Genomic DNA, 21,333 nt, shown 5'->3' on the forward strand with positions numbered 1-21,333 from the left:
TCTCTGTGTGACCCTAGGAAACAGAGGAGGATATAGAGCTATGGAAAGAGTACCACTTTCTGCTACATCCACCTAACAACAGAGCACAAGAGATAAGTGTAGTGTGATGTAGTGTAGTGGCAGCAAAATAGCAATTCTGTAAAGTGTTGAAGTGTCCATTAGGGGTGTGGATGGGTGACAACAGACCTTTGGTGAATGACTGACTAAACTAGAGCTTAAATGCTTTAGTGAGTAGTTTAATTGTATCCAAGTGCTGCCTCGGTTATGTTCAACAATATAATATGGACAAAAGTATTAGGACACAAGGTGTGTCATTCAGTCCCATTGCCATGGGTTTATGAGTAATGAAGCACTTTGTAGCCATGCAGTCTTTTTCAGACATATGTGAAGAGTTGGTCATTCTAAAGAGCTGTCACAGTGGCCAAACACACGACAGATACACATAGATACAAATCACACAATTTATTTAATACAGGGATAAACGTATAGGAATGGTCAGGGACAGGCAAGGTCAGTAACAAAAGGTCAACAAAGAAAAGCAACATGGATGGTTAGTTAAAAAAACAAAAATAGGTTGGCAACTAGAAAACTAACAAACAACAAAGGGCTAAGCAAAAGAGTGCTTAAAATTACAGAAATGGGTTATTAAACAAAGAAGTAAACACGAAAGAAAACCTGGTGGAAAAGCTTTAAAAAATAGAACACTGGGCAACTATGAACAGAAACATGGGGCTATATATACTAGAAGGACAGGTGTGAATGATTAGAAAGCCGGCGAGTTAGAACACTGAAGCGTGACATGATTCGGAAAGTCCAGGAGGTTGGGCACAGGTGAATTCTGGGAAGTGGAGTCTTTGGTTTGTGAACTAGAGTCCGTGGCAGGCAGGCACAAGGTCACAGAGTTCCAGGATATGCCACAATTATAGCAGTTTTCATTTGGTGAAATATCTTCCCTTCTAGATATTTTATAACCATTTTATGAGTGATATAAATGAAAAGTAGAAGCGTTAGAATAAAAAAAAAAAAACTTTGGCCATGTAAAGTTACAGAGCAGGGTTGCTGAACTCCTGCATATGTAATTTGTAGGTGTCCCAATACTTTTGTCCATGTAGTGTAGTGGCAGTTCACTGTTTGAAGTTTAAAACGTAAATTTTAAAATTGTGTTGTTAGTGGTCGGCATCACCCTCTCTTATCTCGTACCATGCAGGAGTCTGAGCATGCCAAGCTTGTGGAGAAGCGTGCAGCTCAGGACGCTACAGCTCCTGAGGGGCTGAAGAGCAGTCAGGCTGTGCTGGAGGACAGGCAGCTTCCTCTGGAGCAGAAGAAGCGCAAGATACTCAGGAACCTTCGCACTCTGGAACAGGCTGGATTAGTCAGCGCGAGCAACAAGTACCAGGAGATCATCAATGACATCTCTAAGGTAAGTCAGGACTAATATTGTGTCCCATAACTTTTGCCATGTTTAATGAAAGCTGCACAAACCTGCAGGAAAAGCGAATGGGGTCTTTCCTGCACTGAATGTGGATGTGGAGTATGGATTTCTGTCAGTCTTGATCAGTACCATCCACTGCGCTGTCCACTGTGGGTGGTAATGCCTTCAGTGGCATACTTCGGGTACCCGTGTGACACTGTGTAAAAGTAACTAATGTTTTGGTTCTTTTCCAAATTGGAGATATTAAAATTTTAACTACAGTTTGCGAACACCAATTCTCAAACCTATCAGGACCCTGAATGCCTTTAAGCTTAAGAATTATTATGTTATGGTTACAGGACATTCGCTACCAGAGGCGCTACAGACAGAGGAGGAAAGCTGAACTGGTGAAGCTCCAGCAGACCCTGCAGGCCCTCAACTCCAAAGCAGCTTTCTACCAGGACCAGATCAACTACTACGACACATATATTAAAACCTGCCTGGACAACCTCAACAGAAAGTGAGTGGACACAATGTTGAAATAGATCAGTCTTAGATTCTAGTGCTGCCCCAACAAACCATGTCTGGCCTCCCAACACAAAACGTGCTATAACCCAATTTTAGCCCAGCTCATGATGTTTGGTCCATGTCTGGCCCACACAATACTTGCTGTAACCCAATTCTAACCCTGCTAAAAACACAATATTATAACTTATAACTTAATAAAACTTAAAACTTCAGTACCTTATGTAGGACAACATATACAATATCTTAACATAAGTGCTCTGCCTGGCAGAGCAAGCTAAAAGGAAATGTGATGGACTGGGCAAGTATGTCTCTAGACCTTAACCCAGTTAAGCACCTGTGGGGCATCCTCAGCAGCACCACTCAAATCGCCACAAATAAAACCTTTGTTTTTGGTCACCTTGACAACATTACACATCTTATTTTCACAGGAACGCTCGCAGATCGATCAAACTTGACAAAAAAGGCGAAGAGAAGGGAAGCAAGAAGTCTAAGCAGCAGGCTTTGAAGTACACAGCTGCCCGACTGCACGAGAAAGGAGTCATTCTGGAGATTGAAGGCCTTCAGACCAATCAGTAAGTTTTTATGTACAGTAGATACTGGGGTTGGACAATAAACCTGAAACACCTGTCATTTTAGTGTGGGAAGTTTCATGGCTAAATTGGACCAGCCTGGTAGCCAATGGTCATGAATTGCACATTGCACCAGTAAGAGCAGAGTGTGAAGGTTCAATTAGCAGGGTAAGAGCACAGTTCTGTTCAAAATATTGCAATGCACACAACATTATGGGTGACATACCAGAGTTCAAAAGAGGACAAATTGTTGGTGCACATCTTGCTGGCGTATCTGTGACCAAGACAGCAAGTCTTTGTGATGCATCAAGAGCCACGGTATCCAGGGTAATGTCAGCATACCACCAAGAAGGACCAACCACATCCAACAGGATTAACTGTGGACGCTGTAAGAGGAAGCTGTCTGAAAGGGATGTTCGGGTGCTAACCCGGATTGTATCCAAAAAACATAAAACCACGGCTACTCAAATCACGGCAGAGTTTAATGTGCACCTCAACTCTCCTGTTTCCACCAGAACTGTCCATCGGGACAATAAATTATTGTGGCCTAAAACCAGGTGTTTCAGTTTCATTGTCCAACCCCTGTACAAATGGACAACAGTATTGGAAAATCAGCTCATACAATTTTTTCTTCTAAAAACTAGGGTATTACAAATAGTATATCCTGCTTTTGTTGCAGTAACTTCTCTCTACATCCATGGAAAAAGGCTTTCTACTGCATTGTGCAGCATTGCTATAATGATTTACTTGCATTTGATGACAAGAGATTGGAAAGGAGAGTCACCTTCCAGCAAGACAATGACCCTAAACTTACAGCCAAAGCTACAGTGAAATGGTTAAGCTCTAAGAACATTTATGTATTTAAATGTCCCAGTCAACATCCTGACCTAAATTCCATTAAGCGCCTGTGGCAAGACATGAAAGTTCTGAAGATTGCTGTTCACAGCTTTTTTGGAAAAAAGAATGGGGCAAAAATCTCAGTCTCTAGATGCCCAAATCTGGTAGAGACAAACATCAAAAGACTTGCAGCTGTAATTGCAGTGAAAGGTGGCTCTACTAAGCATTGATATAGGGGGCTGAATACTTTTGCATATCACACTTAGATATTTAGATGTTTGATTAAAAATGAGAAAACATTCCACTTCTTACTTATGTGCTATTTTGTTTTGGCCTATCATTTAAAATCTCTATGTTTGTATATATGTTTGTGGTTGTAAGATGACCAAATGTGAAAAAGTTCAAGGGGTATGAATATTTCTGAAAGCCACTGTATGGTGTTTTTTTTTGAGGAAATGAAGATTCCTTTATGTTTAAGATTCACATATTTTATGAAAAAAAAGCATGCTTAGTTCACCAAAAATTGTGCCCAAAGTTTTTAATGAGGTAAACTGAGCTCATATTAATGCAAGCGCCTCCATCTATGATTTAGTCCAGTGTGAAATAACATTCCAGAAAGACTCCCACTCCCAGAATTCCCACTCATGTTTGATGTAGGCCAGCTACTGTGTTTATAACACTCAATAATAACAACATGATCTGGCTCACTCAGATCAGTTTCATCAACTCTGTGCCAAAAGTATTAAGTATTTAGAATTATTACTCTGTCGGTAGAAGTATAAATAGTAGAGTTTAAAATAGCTCAACATAAGCTTTTTACTCTTAAGTAAAAGTGTAAAAGTACTGCTTATAGTATAAAAGTAAAAGTAATGTAAGGGGAAAAATGTCATTAAGACAAAAAATACATTTTTCTAAAAGGCATAATGACTGCAATATTGTATTAAAATGTTAATGTTGAAAAATTTGGGATGCACTAGGCTCCCAGTTTCAGCTGCATATACCACCATTGAAAATTGTACTGTATTTGTATTGTACTGAATTGTATTTCAGTACAAAGCAAATATATAAAATGAGACTCTTGAGTGACGGATCACCTTCATACTCGACTACATACAGCTCTGAAAAAAATGAAAAGACCATTTCAGTTTCTGAATCATCTTTTCTTTTCTTTTTTTTGCTATTTATAGGTATATGTTTGAGTAAAATGAATATTGTTGTTTTATTCTATAAACTACAGACATTTCTCCCAAAATCCCCTAAAAAATATATCTCCTCCACCAGTCTTACACACTGCTTTTGGATAACTTTATGCCACTCCTGGTACAAAGATTCAAGCAGTTCAGCTTAATTTGATGGTTTGTGATCATCCATCTTCCTCTTGATTAGATTCCAGAGGTTTTCAATTTGGTAAAATCAAAGAAACTCATCATTTTAAAGTGGACTCTTATAAACCAATAGGGTGTCAGAATGATATATGCTTCTCAATATCCAACCACAATCAGATTCAGTCTATCTGGATAGAGAGATTTATCTGGATGGGGTAATTTTGAACACTAAGAAGCCGGAATGAAAACAAGCTGAAATGAAATAGGAGTAGAAAGAGTAGAAAGAGTAACATATATTTGTTTGAATTATTCCAGTAAAGTATTGATATTGACCAACATTTCTACTTAAGTAGGGTAAAAAAGCATTTGTACTTCATTACTTGACACTTCAGTGCCAAACTGAACGATATGAAGGGAACATCAGAGACTGATCACAGAATGGTGGGAGCAGCAGCTAATCACTTTGATGTGAGTGGAGTGCTGGCTCAGCGCCGTTCAGGGGTGAGACCGGAGGGAAGGTGGCTCATTATGAGCAGTTATATATCCTATTTTGGTCTTTCTACTCCAGGCCAAAGGGAGCTTTCCAAGTGCAGAGCCGCTCTTTGCATGTGTATCACTGATAAGAAGACTTGACGTAATACAGTGGAAATGGAGGGAAGGGATCTAAAGCATTGCGCCTGCATTATCTGTGCTTAGCATGTACGATGGATGGCCTGCTCTCTCTCAGTTAACAAGCTAAAGGCCCTGCAGTGGTATATTTATCACTATTTTATCAGTTATTCTGTTTATTTTTGTTAAGAGCTGACAAAAACATATCAACAGAAGTTAGGCAGCTGAAGTCTAGTCTAGTTTTTCTCTCTAGTCGACATTCTCTTCAATATTGTTTTAACCAAGACAATTCCTGGATATTCTTTTTTCTGTATTTCCGACTTCATGTCAGATTGTGCCCTAACTTTTCTTTATCTTGATTTCAGGCTCAAAAATGTCATGTTTGACATCATACCCTGTGAAGAAGTTGGGGATTTTGAAATAAAGGCCAAGTTTTTGGGAGTGGAGATGGAAAAAGTCCAACTGCATTTCCAGGTAAATCACACCGAACAGATAATTTTTTCATCTGAACATTTCCCATAAAAACAGATTCAGTGGAATCATTTCAAACTTATAGCATCATACTTTTAAATCCACTTCTTGTGTTCCATAAAATCCTGTATGTAACTAACTACGTTAGTCATGCACCATTTATTTTATTATTGAATAAACTAATTCTTAATGTATTTTGTGTTGTTTTCCTAAGAAAGAGCAATTACAAAACTATCATTTAAAAATAATAACTGTCCAATGAAAATATTTAACCCAAACAACCCAACAAATCACATACTAGTGCATTGAAAAGTTACTTTTTTTAGGTAATTCAATTCAAAATGTGACTTCCGTTCAAAACTCATATAGATATATTACACAAAGAGTGATCAATATTTACTTAATTATTTTATTGTTGATGATTATGGCTTATACTTAATGAAAACCCAAAATCAATATCTCAGAAAAATACAATATTACATAAGACCAATTGGTCCAGCTGGAAAATGAAATCCACATCTCCATAAAAGTTGTTAGCAGAGGGAAGCATGAAGTGCTGTAAGATTTTCTGGGAAAACACTGCACTGACTTTAGACTTGATAATAAAACACAGTGGACCAACACCAGCAGATGACATGTCTCTCCAAACCATCACTGATCATCAGTAAATTTTACATTTCCTTTGGAAATCAAGAGATCAGAGTCTTGAGGAAGAGTGGAGAGACACACAGTCCAAACTGCTCGAGGTCTTGTGTGAAGTTTCCACCAATCAGTGATGGCTTATATAATATTCTAGAGAGACTGATTGTTGGGTATTTATTGGCTGCAAGTCATAAGCATCAACAATAAAACAAATAAAGCTTAAAATAGATCACTCTGTGCGTAATACATCTATATTTGAGTTTTACATTTTGAATCTGAAATAAATAAACTTTTCTATGATATTCTAATTTTTAAAGATGCACTGCTATTCTAGTCACATATTTAGCTTGCTGTCATTGCAACCTTAGTCATACATTTACCTTAGCGGTGCTATTCTAATCAAAATTCAAAAATCTTTAGCAGTGCTACTCAAGTCACATATATGAATGAAATTTATACAGAGAAATGCAGTCAACCAGATTCATGCAATGCTAATGTTATTATCCTAGTCCTATACAGCTTGTACTTTTCAGCTGAAGAAGAGACAGTTTGTGAAGAGATAGGACACTGAGTAAGCTGATACCAAGTGAGAGAATTGAAGCTGAAGGCTTTATTGACCTAATGCATGTGGTTAGTGTAAGAGTGTAAAAACAAACTTAAACCTGATGTTTCTCAGCTCTCCCTGCTGGCTCTCTCCCTCACTCCCTGCCTGCTCTGTAAATAGCAGTACACTGATACACACACATTGCTGCTGTCGCTGCTTAAACCTTGGAGGAAACATTTAATCTTTTTACTTATTTAGCTGAAAACTGACGTTTATTTTTTTCTCCTCCAGGATCTTCTACAGCTTCAGTATGAGGGAGTCGCTGTCATGAAAATGTTCGACAAGGCCAAAGTCAATGTCAACCTCCTCATATTCCTGCTGAACAAGAAGTTTTACGGAAAGTGAATTGCGTTTCAGAATTCCGTACGCATTTACTGAGATGAGCGCCTGTACACTTGGGAACGTGAACTAATGCTAATACTAAGTCTTTGATATATAATGCACAGTGAGAGAATAGTGTGTGCCTTCAGGCCTTCAGGTTAAGCTGGTTTTATATTTAAAAAAAAGCCTGCGGAACTGGGAATTCTGGGATTTCAGTTGTTGTTAATGGAGATTTTGAGTATTTAATTATAAGATATTTGCTGCATATTAAGAGTCCACATATTAAAGCTGTACATATAGAGAAGCTTAAGCACTCTGATTGACTCTGACTGCTGATTGGTGTTGATTAGAATCGCAATTAAATTGTACCAAAAACCTTTTAGCACAACTTTACCAATGAAGGCTTATAACTCGTTTATGTTTGTTTTCCACGCGGTAATTGTACATGAATTATATTTTTAAATGGTATTATAATTGAATTATATATTTTATATATAGTTAGTACTGTATGTGGACCACTGTTATGATGTCACTGTACAAAAAGAAAGAAAAAACAGGGAACAATTAAGACTTAAAATGAATGAATTTCACTATTCAAGCACTACTGCCTCTGCTTCTGAACAATTTATGGGGAAAGCCAAAAAATATATTAAAGCCACAGAAAAATCTGTTTTTCGACTAGTGCCTTCCATTCATACGTGATTAAGCTGTGTGCATATTTTAAATGATCTAATAATAAGGAGCATTGGGTAGAGCTTTTAAAAGAATGTACGGGTGATGTAACAGCTGAACTGAAATAATTAAATAAATAACATAAAAAAATACATGTGTTAACTTTCTATTATTTTTGAGAATGGGGGTGTTTAATGCCTGTTTTCAGTTCTGAGTTCAACATGTGGGCGTTCACATGTAACCAAAAGCCGAGGGGAGGGGATGTTCCCGCTCAGTCACTCCAGCAGTGAGGGAAGAATGAGTGTGTGGGACTGCGTGTGCTGTCTGACTCTGAATCTTCAGGAGCAGCTGCTTCTTCTGCAGTTTCTGAGCTGAGCTTAGTTTACTTTAGTTTACAGAGTGCTGAGCGTTTAACATGGCTGTGATTGTGCGTAGCTTTATTGCAGTGGTCCTGCTGGCTTTGGGAACTACAGCAGCAATGATGCCGGACAACGGTGAGTTAACAAATCCTACTGTAGAGCTGTATTTATTATTGCAGTTTAAATATGAAACATCTGGAGGGAGGAAACAAAACAAAAGTTTTGAATGATTCTAAAGCATGGAATTGCACTTAGATGTGGATAACAGGAACATATTATAACAATGCTATAAAATAGGTACTGGTATAAAAAGGCTGTACTGTAAGGTCACTAACATGTACTGTTAGTGAAGTTAATGTATGTAATGCACTGTACTGTTTAAAAATAAATACTGTGCTAGAAATTATGTGCTAAAACAATAAGGATATTGTAAGGCCTGAACTAATAAAAAAAAGAACAAAGTGGGTCTGTCAAAAGAAAATATTGTATGGGCTGTAACATAATAAGGGTACTGAATTGAAAGAACACTTTAAGGCCTGTATTGTTAATGAAGTTAATGTATGGGCTGTACTATTTTAAAAAGGATATATATATATATATATATATATATATATATATATATATATATATATATATATATATACATTTTTAATCGATTGACATCACTAATATATATATATATATATATATTTTTTTTTTTTTAATATATTATATTTTTATAGTTGATATGTAAATGCAAATAAAAGAGTGAATGTAAAAAATGTAAAATGCAATTACTGTATATTAGTGGTGTCAATTAAAATAATAGTATATACTTGTATGTTTGAGGGGAGATAAAATAAAAGTAGGGTGCTGGAATAAAGAATGCATGATAAATTGGATTGTAAAGGTTCTTACACACTGAACGCGGTACACCGCGCTGTATTCCGCTGTGCCGCCGCTCAGCTGGACGCTGGCCAGTTGTTGTTGCGTTGGGCTGCTGCTGACGCCAAGCGTCTCCTGCTGATAATAGGCGGAGTTTTCTAAAACCCATCACCTCTGCGAGCGGTGTTTTGTAGTTTTGAGTCTCTACAGCCTCTGTGGATCTGTATCTGTTTCTCAGCCTCAGAACAAAGCTCTGATTCTTCTCTTCCTCCTGTTATCTCTATATGAGTGTAGGGAAGTGATGTACAGCTGAGGGGATTCACTAATCGCTATTATTAGTCTCTCGCGCACGTTTATTGTTGTTTGGACTACAGTTTCTCTCTAGTCGCGTGAGTTCACGTCATGCGTTTTCTGCCGAGGTACCGCTTGATTAACGTTACTGATTCCAAATTATTTGTGTGGGCTGTACTATAATAATGTGGATATTGTGTGGACTGTACTATAATAATGTGGATATTGATATTGTGCAGGCTGTATTATAATAATGTGAATATTGTGTGGGCTGTATTATAATATTTTGGATATTTTACAGACTGTATTATAATTATGTGGATATTGATATTGTGCGGGCTGTACTATAATAATGTGGATATTTTACAGGCTGTACTATAATAATGTGGATATTGTGTGGACTGTACTATAATAATGCGGATATTAATACTGTGTGGGCTGTAGTATAATAATGTGAATATTGTGTGGGCTGTATTATAATAATGTAAATACTGTGCGGGCTGTATTATAATATTTTGGATATTTTACAGACTGTATTATAATTATGTGGATATTGATATTGTGCGGGCTGTATTATTATTATTTTTATCAATATCATAAATGCACTGAAAAGTCTCTATTACCATTATTATACTCATACTGTAAGGAACTGCACTATTTTAAAAGGGCAGATCTCTGTATTGCAGCCTGCACAGTCTTTTCCTCCAGAACTGCTTTTGTTTATGGTGTCTTCATATCTCATTTCCTCACATCGTGTCTAACTGTTATCTCTTGTCTCTTCTTGCACTCCTCTCAGGCACCCACAGCATCGTGAGGACCTTCTCAGGCTTCTTCCTGACTGTCACTGATGAGCCCTTTGAATATCTGGATGTGCAGGAAGGCAGTGGGTCTGGTATGGGCCTGGAACGTGAGCAGCACCTCCCAGTGGCCAAAGGACGCTACTATATCTCTAAAGAGGCCTCAGTGTTTCTCCAGAGTCGTCTGGCTACAGTTTTCGTGCCCACCATCTACACCCTGGTCTTCCTTACCAGCGTGCCCCTTAACCTGCTGGCACTCGTGGCCTTTGTGCGTCGGGTGCGTCCCAAAAAGCCTGCAGCCATCTACATGATGAACCTGGCGTGCGCCGACTTGCTGTTCGCTCTCCTGCTACCCTTCCGCATCTCCTACCACTACGGGGGCCACGACTGGCAGTTCGGGGAGGGGCTGTGCCGCCTGGTCACCGCGGCTTTCTACTGCAACATGTACTGCTCAGTGCTCCTGGTGACCGCCATCAGCGTGGACCGCCTCGCCGCCGTCGTCTACCCAACAGACTCGCTCATCTGGCGCACGCCTCGTAACGCGTGGGCCGTGTGCGCTGCCTCCTGGCTGCTCTCGAGTGCAGGGGTCTTCCCTTTACTCTTGTCCCAGCAGACACTGCGGGTGGCCATGTTGGAGATCACCACCTGCCACGACGTGTTGGATGTTCGCCAGCTTCGTTCCTACTACGTCTACTTCTTCCCCATCTTTGTCTCGGTCTTCTTCTTCATCCCTTTCCTCCTCAGTGCCACATGCTACTACCGCATCATCCGAGTTCTCTGCGGCGTAGCCAAGCGAGCTAAGCGCCACCGAGCCGTGCTTATGGCGGCTACGGTGTTCGTGGTGTTTGCAGTGTGCTTCACTCCAGCTAACGTGATCCTTGTGATGCACTCGGTGCACGCGGCACGAGGTCTGGCCGACTCCTCCTACGCCGCCTACCTGCTGGCCATGTGTGCAGGCAGTGCAAGCTGCAGCCTCGACCCCCTGCTGTACTATTTCGGTTCGTCACGCTGTCACAAGGTGGCGCTCGACTTCTTCACGGGAAGGAGCAGGTGGAGGAGCGAGGCGGCAGCCGGGGCGACGGACAGCTCGCAGTCCACCAGGTCCAGCAAACTGGACACATTCAAAAGCAACGCAGGTGGGCAGTACAGTAAGCTTGCGGCCTGAGCTGGACGATGGATTTTGGACCATATTATGGACAGGAGAAATATGGGTCAACTTTGACCTGAGGTGCACTTATTATATCAAAAGCAAATGTCAAAAAATAATACAAATCAAATCTCAGACTCAGATTTTAGGCAATTCAAGATAGGATATTCTGTCTGTTTTTTTTTTTCAAATCCTCCATTTCTTCAATCCAAAAAGAGAAGACCTGTGAAAAGGGGATAGCACTAAAGCAGTCTGCAGCAGGATGCTACCTGCTGTCCATAAGCTTCTATTGCTGGTTAGCTACATAAGCCTTGTAGCTCCAGTGCAAAGCTTTGTTCTTGCAGAAAACTGGGACATCACTGTTTTATCTTTTTTAGTTAAAAGCTTTGTATTCTTTACAAAACCAATAATTTCAGCATTCTCACGGCAAAGTGTTGTGATTTATTGGAGTTTATCAAAGTTTATACCACCCACAGTGGACAGAGCAGAGCAGTGGGTTGTAATGATTGTGACCGGCGGCATCTGGCTAGAATTGTCTGTGCAAACACACTCAACTCGTTCTTAATGAAAGTGTAACGGAAGCTCGTCTACAGGGCCAGCAGGCTGGGCCAAGAACTTGGAACTTGCCTATATTTAAATGTTAACTGTGTTTATTCTGTATTATGTAAACAGTGTATATGTAATATGTCAGCAACATTTAAGGACTTTTTCTTTCCCAGCTGTGGAAATCTGATTTTATACAAACAGATAAACGTGTACTTTTGTATATTTCTAAGCTAAAATGTAAATAAAAAAATTACATCAATCAGAAAACGACTCCCTTTAAAAACATTGAAAATGAGCTTTATAGCAATAATTCTGTCAATGTCAGTACAACACATGTCAGAAACAGAAAATCTCAAAAGCAGAGAGTCGGCCAATTACGATGCTTCCAGCAATGAGAAAAACTGTACATTAAACCAAACCGAGAGCTCCATCTTCATTGTATTAGAACAAATCCTTTGCTCCATTTTCCGCAGACCATAGCAAAATGACCTATGAGGATTAACATATAGTGTGCAATACCAAGACGTACGAAGTACGAAGTATGGATCAAGACTACTAAACAGCATGAGGGATCTAGCAGGAGTTTCACTGGTAAACCTCTTGGGTTGCTTTGTCCTTGTTGAGGCTCACGTCTAGAGCAACATTTTTGAAGTGATATATACAAATACGAGTATATTCAGGTTCCTCTTCATGGACTGTCCAGGTTTGTGAATAGTTCATGTTCATGGGATGTTCAGATTTGGTCTCGGATGAAAGTTTGGAGATGAGTGAATATTGCACCCCGTCCACGCTCCAGTCCTTTGGGGAACACAGCGCTATCCCATCCCATGAGAATCTTAGCGGATCTGTCAATGTGTCAGTCTGCTCAGTCTCTCACACGCTCATCGTCATGTTTGGAGAATACTGCAGAGAAGAGAAAGAGAGCGACTGAGAGTGGGCAACAATTAAGGGCGTTTTTACACCAGCAATATTTGTTTTGGTTAAAATTGACTCTGATTTGTTAGTGCAGTTCGATTTAGCAGATGTGAAAACAGTCATTGCACTCGGGTACTGATCAAAACAACTCAACCGAGACCTGCTAGAGGAGGTGGTCTCGGTCTAATCCCAAATGAACTCTGGAGCGGTTCACGGTTCACTTCGATCTGATCCAGCTATTAAATATACTCCTCTTATTTAAAGCTAAACTGCTTGATAAGGCATAGTTTAATCTGATAGATTAACCAGATAACGTTAATTTCCACAGCTATGAACATCCACTGTCTCTGCTCCATGCTGTTTACACGTGCTGTATGTGCTGCGTTCACTGCTCGCAGCCGTGCGACTCTACGCATTTACTAAGTGTACAACTGCACTGCACATCCTATTAAAAACACAGTTTGAAAGCAAAGCATTTTAGCGCTCTTTGTTAAAGCAGCTTTGAACTGCACAGATATACAAGCTAGAACAAAGAATCTTCTTACTATATTTACTTTCCTGCTCACATGCCAGACAGCTCTGACCAATTAAAGGAAACAATGCGTTTGCATGGTTTCTTGAAGCGCATTTTGGTAAGAGGGAGAAAATGCTCCAAGTAAACAAACTAAAAACTGATTTGGACCGTAGGAACCAACTACAGGTGTAAAAACGCCTCAAGAGTTTGAAGGCATCAGTAAACTCGGTGTAGACACAATGTTTTACGTTAAACCTATTGCTGACAAATACGTGTAAATGCACAGAGAAGAACTGCCAACAGAATTTTACTCTCTGGAGGAGCAGAGAGAACATGAACCTATTGGAACTGTGGCTAATACCAGGGAAGGGCTAAAGTATAATAATGCCCTCCAGCACTCAGAGTTGTGGATCAGTTGTGGATTCCAGAGTTCTCTGGAATGATGGTGCTCCATCCAGTACTTGTGGGATGAGTTGTGGAATTTGGATCATGTTTGGACATCCAGACCTCATGAATGCTCTTATCACTGAATCGCTGCTATCCAATCCTCACAACAATGCTCCAAATGCTCCAGTAGAGACAGTTACCCCAACAAAAGCAGAAAAAACTTTTTTGATACCCTCAATTTTATAATAATTATCATAATTCATTATCATTTTAATCACATGTTGGCTAAATTATTGCTGGGTGGTTTTACCAAAAATGTATACCACAGTATTTTTCAAGATTCTGACGGTTTCACGATACAACACAGTATTTTGATTATTATTGTTTTTAATATTATTATTATTATTATTTTGAACAAAATATTTTAAATAGTTCAAGCCATAAGAGGCATTACATTTAAATCAGTTACAATCCCCTTCTTTCTCCATTTTATCCTTCAACCCACCAGGTTGCCCACCTCGTATCCTCAAGTTTTATCACTTGCTGAATAAATGATTCTGTGCTCAGGACAGTTTCTGGGGGATAAAGGGCTGTTCTTAGGCAGGATGGAGAGAGGGACAAGTGTTTAGGCTCCAGACAGGGGAGCTTTCAGTGCGTTAGCTTGTTATGCCAATTGGCTAGCAGAATCTAGCAAGCTGTCCCAGTGTGCTTGTTTGGTGGCGCTGTTCTTTACTGTGTGCTTCTACAGAGTGCTCCGCAGCACCTCTAGTGGTATGGCGGTATGAGAAAAATGCATACCAGATCTAATTTCCCCTGTGCTATAGTGTATGAACCGGTATACCGCCCAGCGCTAGGCTAAATTATTGGCTAAACACACTTCTTATTTCCAGCTAATTATCTATAAACATACTGTACACTGTACAAACTCTGGACGTCCCTTTATTTTAATATACATGCAAATAAATCACATCTATACAAATTTCTGCTCTCTGAGGCAGTCTAGCCTTCTCTATTTGTCAGCTTAGACTACTGCAAAGCACACATCTCAGAACGCCAAGCGACGTACACTCTCACTCTGAAAAGGGTTGAGGAAATTGCCGCCCATCTCTCCATCATCTCTTGGCGTGCTCGGCTGGTTGTTCATGCTCAGATTCCCGGGAGAGCTCTGGTAAATGGAAAACGCAGTCAGGACAGACCTTTCATCACAATACAAACAACATCCTCAGATGCCTTTATGTGGTTCTGAATGAATGTGTTCGTGTGAAAGTGAATCAGTGTCTTTCAATAGAGCGAGGAAGCGTCTCTTACCTTGGGGAGGCTGTCAATGTCACCCGACGCTGTCGAGACAAAACAAAAAAAAGAAAGAAAGATTTAGGTCCAATCCCATTTCTCGAAATCTCATTTGTACCTCTAACCCTTGTTTTCGAGTGTCACTGGTTGCTAAAGTGTTTGAAATCCTCTCCTTCAGAAATGAGACGACAAAATAAATAACCAAGAAAGAACATTGTCTTATTAGCAGCTACTGGCTGTGCTCTGTAGGGGGAGCTGCTAGTCTGTTGTCACATTAGAGTAGCTGTAAAGGAATATAGTTACATTTAAGCATCGTCATATGACACAGTCCACCCATAATTCCTCAATAAAAAAGAAGCTGAAGTTAGCGTGTTTGAATTTTGCCATTCCACTTTAAATCAGGCAACAGACCTAGTCAGCAATTAGGTCATCGCAATTATTTATGCTTGTTATAAAGAAATGAGCCGTGACCTGTTGAAAGCTAAGCTAAGCTAAGCTAAGTAAAAAAATTCTAGTTCTTAAAAACATATTCTTTTAACATTAAATGAGCACTGGATGTTAGTCTACACAGATTTCTCTCTCTCCTTTTTTTTGGGTGAGTAAAGCGTTTATTTACAGTAAGCTTAGATTTCCAGAGTTCCACTAAGGCTAGCAGCAGTTAGCGGCTAATGCTGCCCAATAGAGCTACACTGAGGAATCCTGAGTGTTCCAACAGTTTTTGACAGACACTCACCATCAGTGTGTAGTGAGTAAACTCAACTTATCTGGTCTTACAGTAAAACAAAAATAAAAAAAGTTAAATCAACTTCTTCTTTAGTTGTAATAACTTAATGTTTTAAGTTATGCTAACTTAAGTTTTCATTACCCATTACTCAATTTCTTTAGGTAAATTCAACTTTTCGGGCTTACAGTGTAAACCAGCTTTCCAGCCTGGGTTGCTACACAAACCAGGCGTTGTGTGTACAGCCCTTCCAGTGATTGTTTGCTTGAACCCAAACTGGACTAAAGTTAAAATAAGAGCTAAGCACACATCAGTAATGTAATGTAATTGTCTGCTGGCAGTAAAGGATATTGTGATTTTACTAATCAGCCTGTTATTTTAACCATTTTGCCCATACCTAATGATCCATTCAGTGGGTGAGGTTCCATTCCTGCCACACCTCCCATTACACCATCAGCACAAGGGCCAACAGGAAACTGAAAGACCAGGAAAATTCATCCACACACAAACACACACACACACACACACACACATTACAATATAGTTTACCTCCTACATCCGATATGCGATTCTTTTTTCAGCATTATATGCAGAGTGGAAGTTCTTACATTTGGTCTGTTTCCATTTGGTGGGACTGAACTCATCACACTGTACATGTTGTCGCCTGAATTGGTCGACTCTGAAATAAAAAAATCAGATCAAAGAATAAAAAACAACACAGCTGAATCAGTAACAACATGAAGGATTACATGAGAGTTTCTTTAAACTGGTTGTATATACAGTAAATCCTAATACACTACATATCTTTTGGCAATACTTTGTTCCCTCTGTTTATAAAAAAAATCATAACCAAAAATAGTAAGAAAAAAGTGTTGAATTGCAAAGATATTTTGAAATAAGGTAAAGATTACAATAAATGATTAAACACTTAGACTGATACGGACAGTATTTATTACAAAATTAGTGTAGCAGATGTTTTGGCATGGAGTTGTAGAGGTTCCTAATGGTGCCCTACAATAATCCATCTTATAACGCTTGAATATTCAAGCAGATTTTGCTGCAGGGGTGAGTGTGTCAAATAGCATCCCATAATTTGTCTCTTTATGTGGCTGATCATGGCATAGCATCTGCATCTTCAAGGCAAGCTTTTGAGGTTGTTCCAACATTGCCCTGTTGCAATAGTGCAACATGGTGTGTCTTGATGGAGACGACCAACGAATGTGTGTGTTCAGGTGTGTTTCACACTAGTTTAGAACACAGGACCTTCTTCCTGCATTTACTTTCCGTATGTGGAGGCACTGTGGTCAGCGCCAAAATTAACAGTTTGTCAAAAATGCCTGGTATCATGTGGAGCATCGTGTGGTGCAATTAATGTGATACCAGATTGATCAAAGTTATATTAAAAAGGTCTTCTAACTACCAGCAATCTCCGCACACAATCTGAACAATGCTCTTTCACATACGGCTGCCATTTCAAGATACAGATGCCAGACCTACAGTATCCCTGACTAAAATGTGCTATTTGGTGGCTGCAGGAATCTGCAGAAATATTCAAGTTGCATGAGATGGATAATCAGAGGACACCATTAGGAACCTCTACAACTCCATACCGAGGTGTCTGGCATGTTGCGTTACACATTCATTTCACACTGCTTCTGCATGTGTAGATCAATTAATGTTGCTATGTTCCTATTTAATAATTTATTGTAATTTATTTTTCATTTGGGTGCAATAATTGTTTGGGTGATAAGTGTGTATACACACATACATACAGCTCTAGATGATCTAAAAATTATGATTTTTTTATTTTATTTTACCAAATTGAAAACCTCAGGAATATAATCAAGAGGAAGATGGATGATCACAAGCCGTCAAACCACCAAGCTGAACTGCTTGAATTTTTGCACCAGGAGTAAAGGCATAAAGTTATCCAAAAGCAGTGTGTAAGACTGGTGGAGGAGAACATGCCAAACTGTGTGAAAACTGATTTAAAAGCAGAGATATTCCACCAAATGAACTTGTTTTCTTTGCATTATTTGAGGTCTGAAAGCTTTGCATCTTTTTTGTTCTTTTAGCCATTTCTTATTTTCTGCAAATAAATGCTCTAAATGAGAATATTTTTATTTGGAATTTGGGAGAAATGTTGTCTGTAGTTTATAGAATAAAACATTAATGTTCATTTTACTCAAACATATACCTATAAATAGCAAAATCAGAAAAACTGATTCAGAAACTGAAGTAGTCTCTTAATATTTTCGAGAGCTGTACACACAAAAACACACACACACACACACACACTGGGCAATCAGGTTTTATCAAGGTCTTGTTCGATTTGGTTTGCAATTCTGCACTGATATGCAGAATTTGTGTTTACCTGCAGGACTTGGCATGACCGGTGTGCCCGGTGGTCCTCCCCCTCCCCCCGCAGGACCCTACAAACACACCAACTCAGCTTAGTCCAACTGTCCTACAGAAGCATGTATAGATACTACTTATTCAGTCATACATCATTATGGCAGTTTCTCAATGGAATAACACACCAGAAAGTGTAGACCTACCGTGTACGTGCCTGGAGATGAAGATGAGTATGATATCTATACAGAGAGAGAGAGAGACAGACAGAGAGGCGCAGAGAGACACAGCATTACAAAAGATGCTGATGTTGATGGTCTACTGGCTGTAGAGGATTTGAAGTGAGTGTGTGGTTTGCAATACTCTGGAACACTTACAGAGTTGGCGTTTGGAGGATTTGGCCAAGGCCTCCCTCCTCCCGGAGCCCTACACACATCGCAAACACAAGACAAATAGCATCTGGCTCACATACAAGCATTCAGCCTCCCACCAGCAAACAGAGAGGAGTAGCTCAAGGATGATACTGAATATTGTTCTTTAAGCAGCAGAAAATAAGAGGGACTGTGTTTGCTTTAGTAATCTCAAATTCAATTCAACCCTTTTATAAACACAGACTGTTCTGAGGGTGACCCTGATGATGTAGCCAAACATTGTTGACAAAACAAGAGACTGGCAACAGTAAAAATTGATTTCTGCAAAATAAAAATGCAGCAATAGAAAAATCAAACAACTGTGGTGTTTTCACACCTGCATGTTTTAGTCCAGTTAGGTCTGACAAATAGGAGCAGACAATGTTCTCATGGTTTGTTGTGATGTATTTTATTGGACTTGAATTTTTCTTTTTGACATAGGGATCCAAAATAAAATGTAGCAATAAAAAATAGAACACTAATGGTGATTTCACCCTATGCAATATGTCTGGCTGCTCTTGAAAAGCAGTTTATCCAATTTATAAACTCTCGACCTTAATCAACAAGTTTGAGCTAAACGGCTGTGCAGTGCTTTGCAGTATTATTACCTCATATCTGCTGTTGTTCCATGTTAATTTGCACTAGTCTAAAACACAGAACCTTCTTTCTGTATTAACTTTCTTGCTCCTGCCTCAGAAAATGATTTTATGTGGTTTGTTGTAAAAACAAACAGAATCGGCTCTGAGTAGCCCAGCGGTCTTTAAGCGCTGCCACTATGGTCAGGAGATTGCTGGCTCATATCCTGGTCATGCAGCTTTTCATCAGCTGTTACTACTGGAGCCTTGAGAGAGCACAATTGGCCTTGCTCTCTCTGGGTGGGTAAGATGGTGCTCTTTCCCCTCATCACTCCAAAGTGTGATGTCGATCAGCATAAGGCATCTGTGAGCTGATGTATCGGAACCCAAGTCGCTGCGCTTTCCTCCGAGCACACTCATTGGTTTAAAATATAGTAAAGTATACTGCTGTCCAGTAAAATTATACAGATTTTAATCATGTAATTATTATATTTTATTTACACTCACATGCCAGGCATCGCTGGTCCCATTAGGGTATGTACAGGAGGCCGCATTCCAGCAGCGAAGCCCTGCAAATTATCATTAATTTACCATCAGTTAAATCAAAGTAAATCAAATATCTAAAAGCACACACACACATACACACACAACACAATTGAAGCTTATAAAACTGTGTGGTGTGATTATCCTCAGAGTATCCTCTGTTACAAACCTGAGGTCCAATAGGAATCATTCCTCTTGGAGGGGTCATTCTCTGCATTGGCCCATTCATGTTGGGGTGGCCTGGGAAGGAGCAGTGTTACATAAACATTAAAACTTGAGATTAAACACTTCAACACATTAACTCACTACTAGAATAATATAAGAATAAACTATCCCAGTGGTGCATTTAATGGTGTATTTATTTACAGTATTTGGCTGATTCCTTTATTCAGAGCAACATACAAGGTGGTCCAAGGATGGTGTATTGATGTAGTGTAGCTTAATCACTCAAGAACCACACCAAGAATTAGCCACAGCTCACTGTTAGCTCACTGGCAGGTAGTAGTGTAACCACTAATAGTGCAGAGAGGCCAATCACACCAGGGTCCACAGTCTGCAGGGTTCATTAGTGACTGAGCCCATTACAGCCTTTAATGGACTGCTCATGTAATCTTATACCAATGACTCATGGGCAGCTCTGCTAACTCAAAAACATACTCAAACATCAGCCCATATTAGACCACCAAATAGCTTCAGCTTCAGTAATAAAGCACTTTCTACTCAATTCATTCTATTATTTTCACTAAAATGTGTTTGCTCCATTACAACATTCATTAATAATGTAAAGGGGGGGCTCATTACTTATGTTTTTCCACTGGGACTAGGAAGATATCCTAGCCATGTCAGTTCACTGGCTCATACGAAGAAGAAAGATAATCATCTACTGTATCTCACCAGGCTGTCTCATAGGATCCATCCCACTTAAGAGCGGCTGACTGCCTGGACCCATTGCCTGGTCAAGACAAAACAGAATATTTGAAATACGTAAGTGTAGTTTAGAACAAACATCAAACTTTTTTTAATGTTTTTTCTAAATTTACCTTCACTGTCTTTATCAAACTCTATTCCTTGGAATGAAATGCATGTTGTGCCTAATAATGATTTGATTTATTAGGGATGCGCAAGTTTCTGAATCAGTTTCTCTGATTTTGCTATTTATAGGTATATGTTTGAGTAAAATAAACACTGTTGTTTTATTCTATAAACTACAGACAAAAAATCCAAATAAAAATATTGTCATTTAAAGCATTTATTTGCAGAAAATGAGAAATGGCTGAAATATCAACAAAAAATATGTAGAGCTTTCAGACCTTAAACAATGCAAAAAAATAATTATATTCATAAAGTTTTAAGAGTTCAGAAATCAATATTTGGTGGAATAACCCTGGTTTTTAATCACAGATTTTATGCATCTTGGCATGTTCTCCTCCACCAGTCTTACACACTGCTTTTGGATAACTTTATGCCACTTCTGGTGCAAAAATCCAAGCAGTTCAGTTTGATTTGATGGCTTGTGATCATCCATCTTCCTCGTGATTATATAACCAGAGGTTTTCAATTTTGTAAAATCAAAGAAACTCATCATTTTTAAGTGGTCTCTTATTTTTTTCAGAGCTGTATATGATGTTATGTG

General features: G+C 39.2%; 3 protein-coding genes across 7 annotated transcripts in view; 2 read left to right on the forward strand and 1 right to left on the reverse strand.

Annotated features, from left to right (window-relative positions):
• Positions 1–8,141, forward strand: part of iqgap2 (IQ motif containing GTPase activating protein 2) — a 102,291-nt gene extending 94,150 nt beyond the window's left edge. For 2 of the 3 annotated variants that reach the window (XM_049470783.1, XM_022667552.2), the window contains 5 exons: positions 1,208–1,420; positions 1,771–1,931; positions 2,368–2,511; positions 5,645–5,753; positions 7,228–8,141. In XM_049470783.1, the coding sequence (XP_049326740.1) occupies positions 1,208–1,420; positions 1,771–1,931; positions 2,368–2,511; positions 5,645–5,753; positions 7,228–7,341 (741 nt within the window). In that variant the 3' untranslated portion in view covers positions 7,342–8,141. Of the gene's footprint in view, positions 1–17; positions 1,181–1,207; positions 1,421–1,770; positions 1,932–2,367; positions 2,512–5,644; positions 5,754–7,227 lie in introns of those variants that run through there. The other variant, XM_049470784.1, reaches the window with a different exon arrangement.
• A 103-nt stretch (positions 8,142–8,244) lies between these two features.
• On the forward strand, positions 8,245–11,863 carry f2r (coagulation factor II (thrombin) receptor). Its single transcript, XM_007258305.4, has 2 exons — positions 8,245–8,483; positions 10,300–11,863. Exons 1-2 carry the CDS (start codon positions 8,405–8,407, stop codon positions 11,463–11,465), a joined length of 1,245 nt encoding a protein of 414 aa, XP_007258367.3. The 5' UTR covers positions 8,245–8,404; the 3' UTR covers positions 11,466–11,863.
• Positions 11,864–12,274: 411 nt separating this feature from the next.
• Positions 12,275–21,333, reverse strand: part of ssbp2a (single stranded DNA binding protein 2a) — a 56,262-nt gene continuing 47,203 nt past the window's right edge. For 2 of the 3 annotated variants that reach the window (XM_007258307.3, XM_007258306.3), the window contains exons 7-17: positions 20,595–20,652; positions 19,870–19,940; positions 19,665–19,726; positions 18,550–18,598; positions 18,379–18,414; positions 18,195–18,252; positions 16,429–16,499; positions 16,218–16,296; positions 15,118–15,146; positions 14,876–14,974; positions 12,275–12,896 (exon numbers count right to left, since the gene is read on the reverse strand). In XM_007258307.3, coding sequence (XP_007258369.3) covers positions 12,867–12,896; positions 14,876–14,974; positions 15,118–15,146; positions 16,218–16,296; positions 16,429–16,499; positions 18,195–18,252; positions 18,379–18,414; positions 18,550–18,598; positions 19,665–19,726; positions 19,870–19,940; positions 20,595–20,652 — 642 coding nt within the window. In that variant the 3' untranslated portion in view covers positions 12,275–12,866. The remainder of the gene's footprint in view (positions 12,897–14,875; positions 14,975–15,117; positions 15,147–16,217; positions 16,297–16,428; positions 16,500–18,194; positions 18,253–18,378; positions 18,415–18,549; positions 18,599–19,664; positions 19,727–19,869; positions 19,941–20,594; positions 20,653–21,333) is intronic. The other variant, XM_022667554.2, reaches the window with a different exon arrangement.

Source organism: Astyanax mexicanus, chromosome 22, assembly GCF_023375975.1.
Source record: "Astyanax mexicanus isolate ESR-SI-001 chromosome 22, AstMex3_surface, whole genome shotgun sequence".
Classification (NCBI taxonomy): domain Eukaryota; kingdom Metazoa; phylum Chordata; class Actinopteri; order Characiformes; family Acestrorhamphidae; genus Astyanax; species Astyanax mexicanus.

Bases quoted from the DNA above. Each gene is read 5' to 3' on its own strand.
- f2r (XM_007258305.4), top strand. From the start codon at position 8,405: ATGGCTGTGATTGTGCGTAGCTTTATTGCAGTGGTCCTGCTGGCTTTG. The intron at 8,484-10,299 runs GTGAGTTAACAA...CACTCCTCTCAG, and splicing joins AGCAATGATGCCGGACAACG to GCACCCACAGCATCGTGAGG.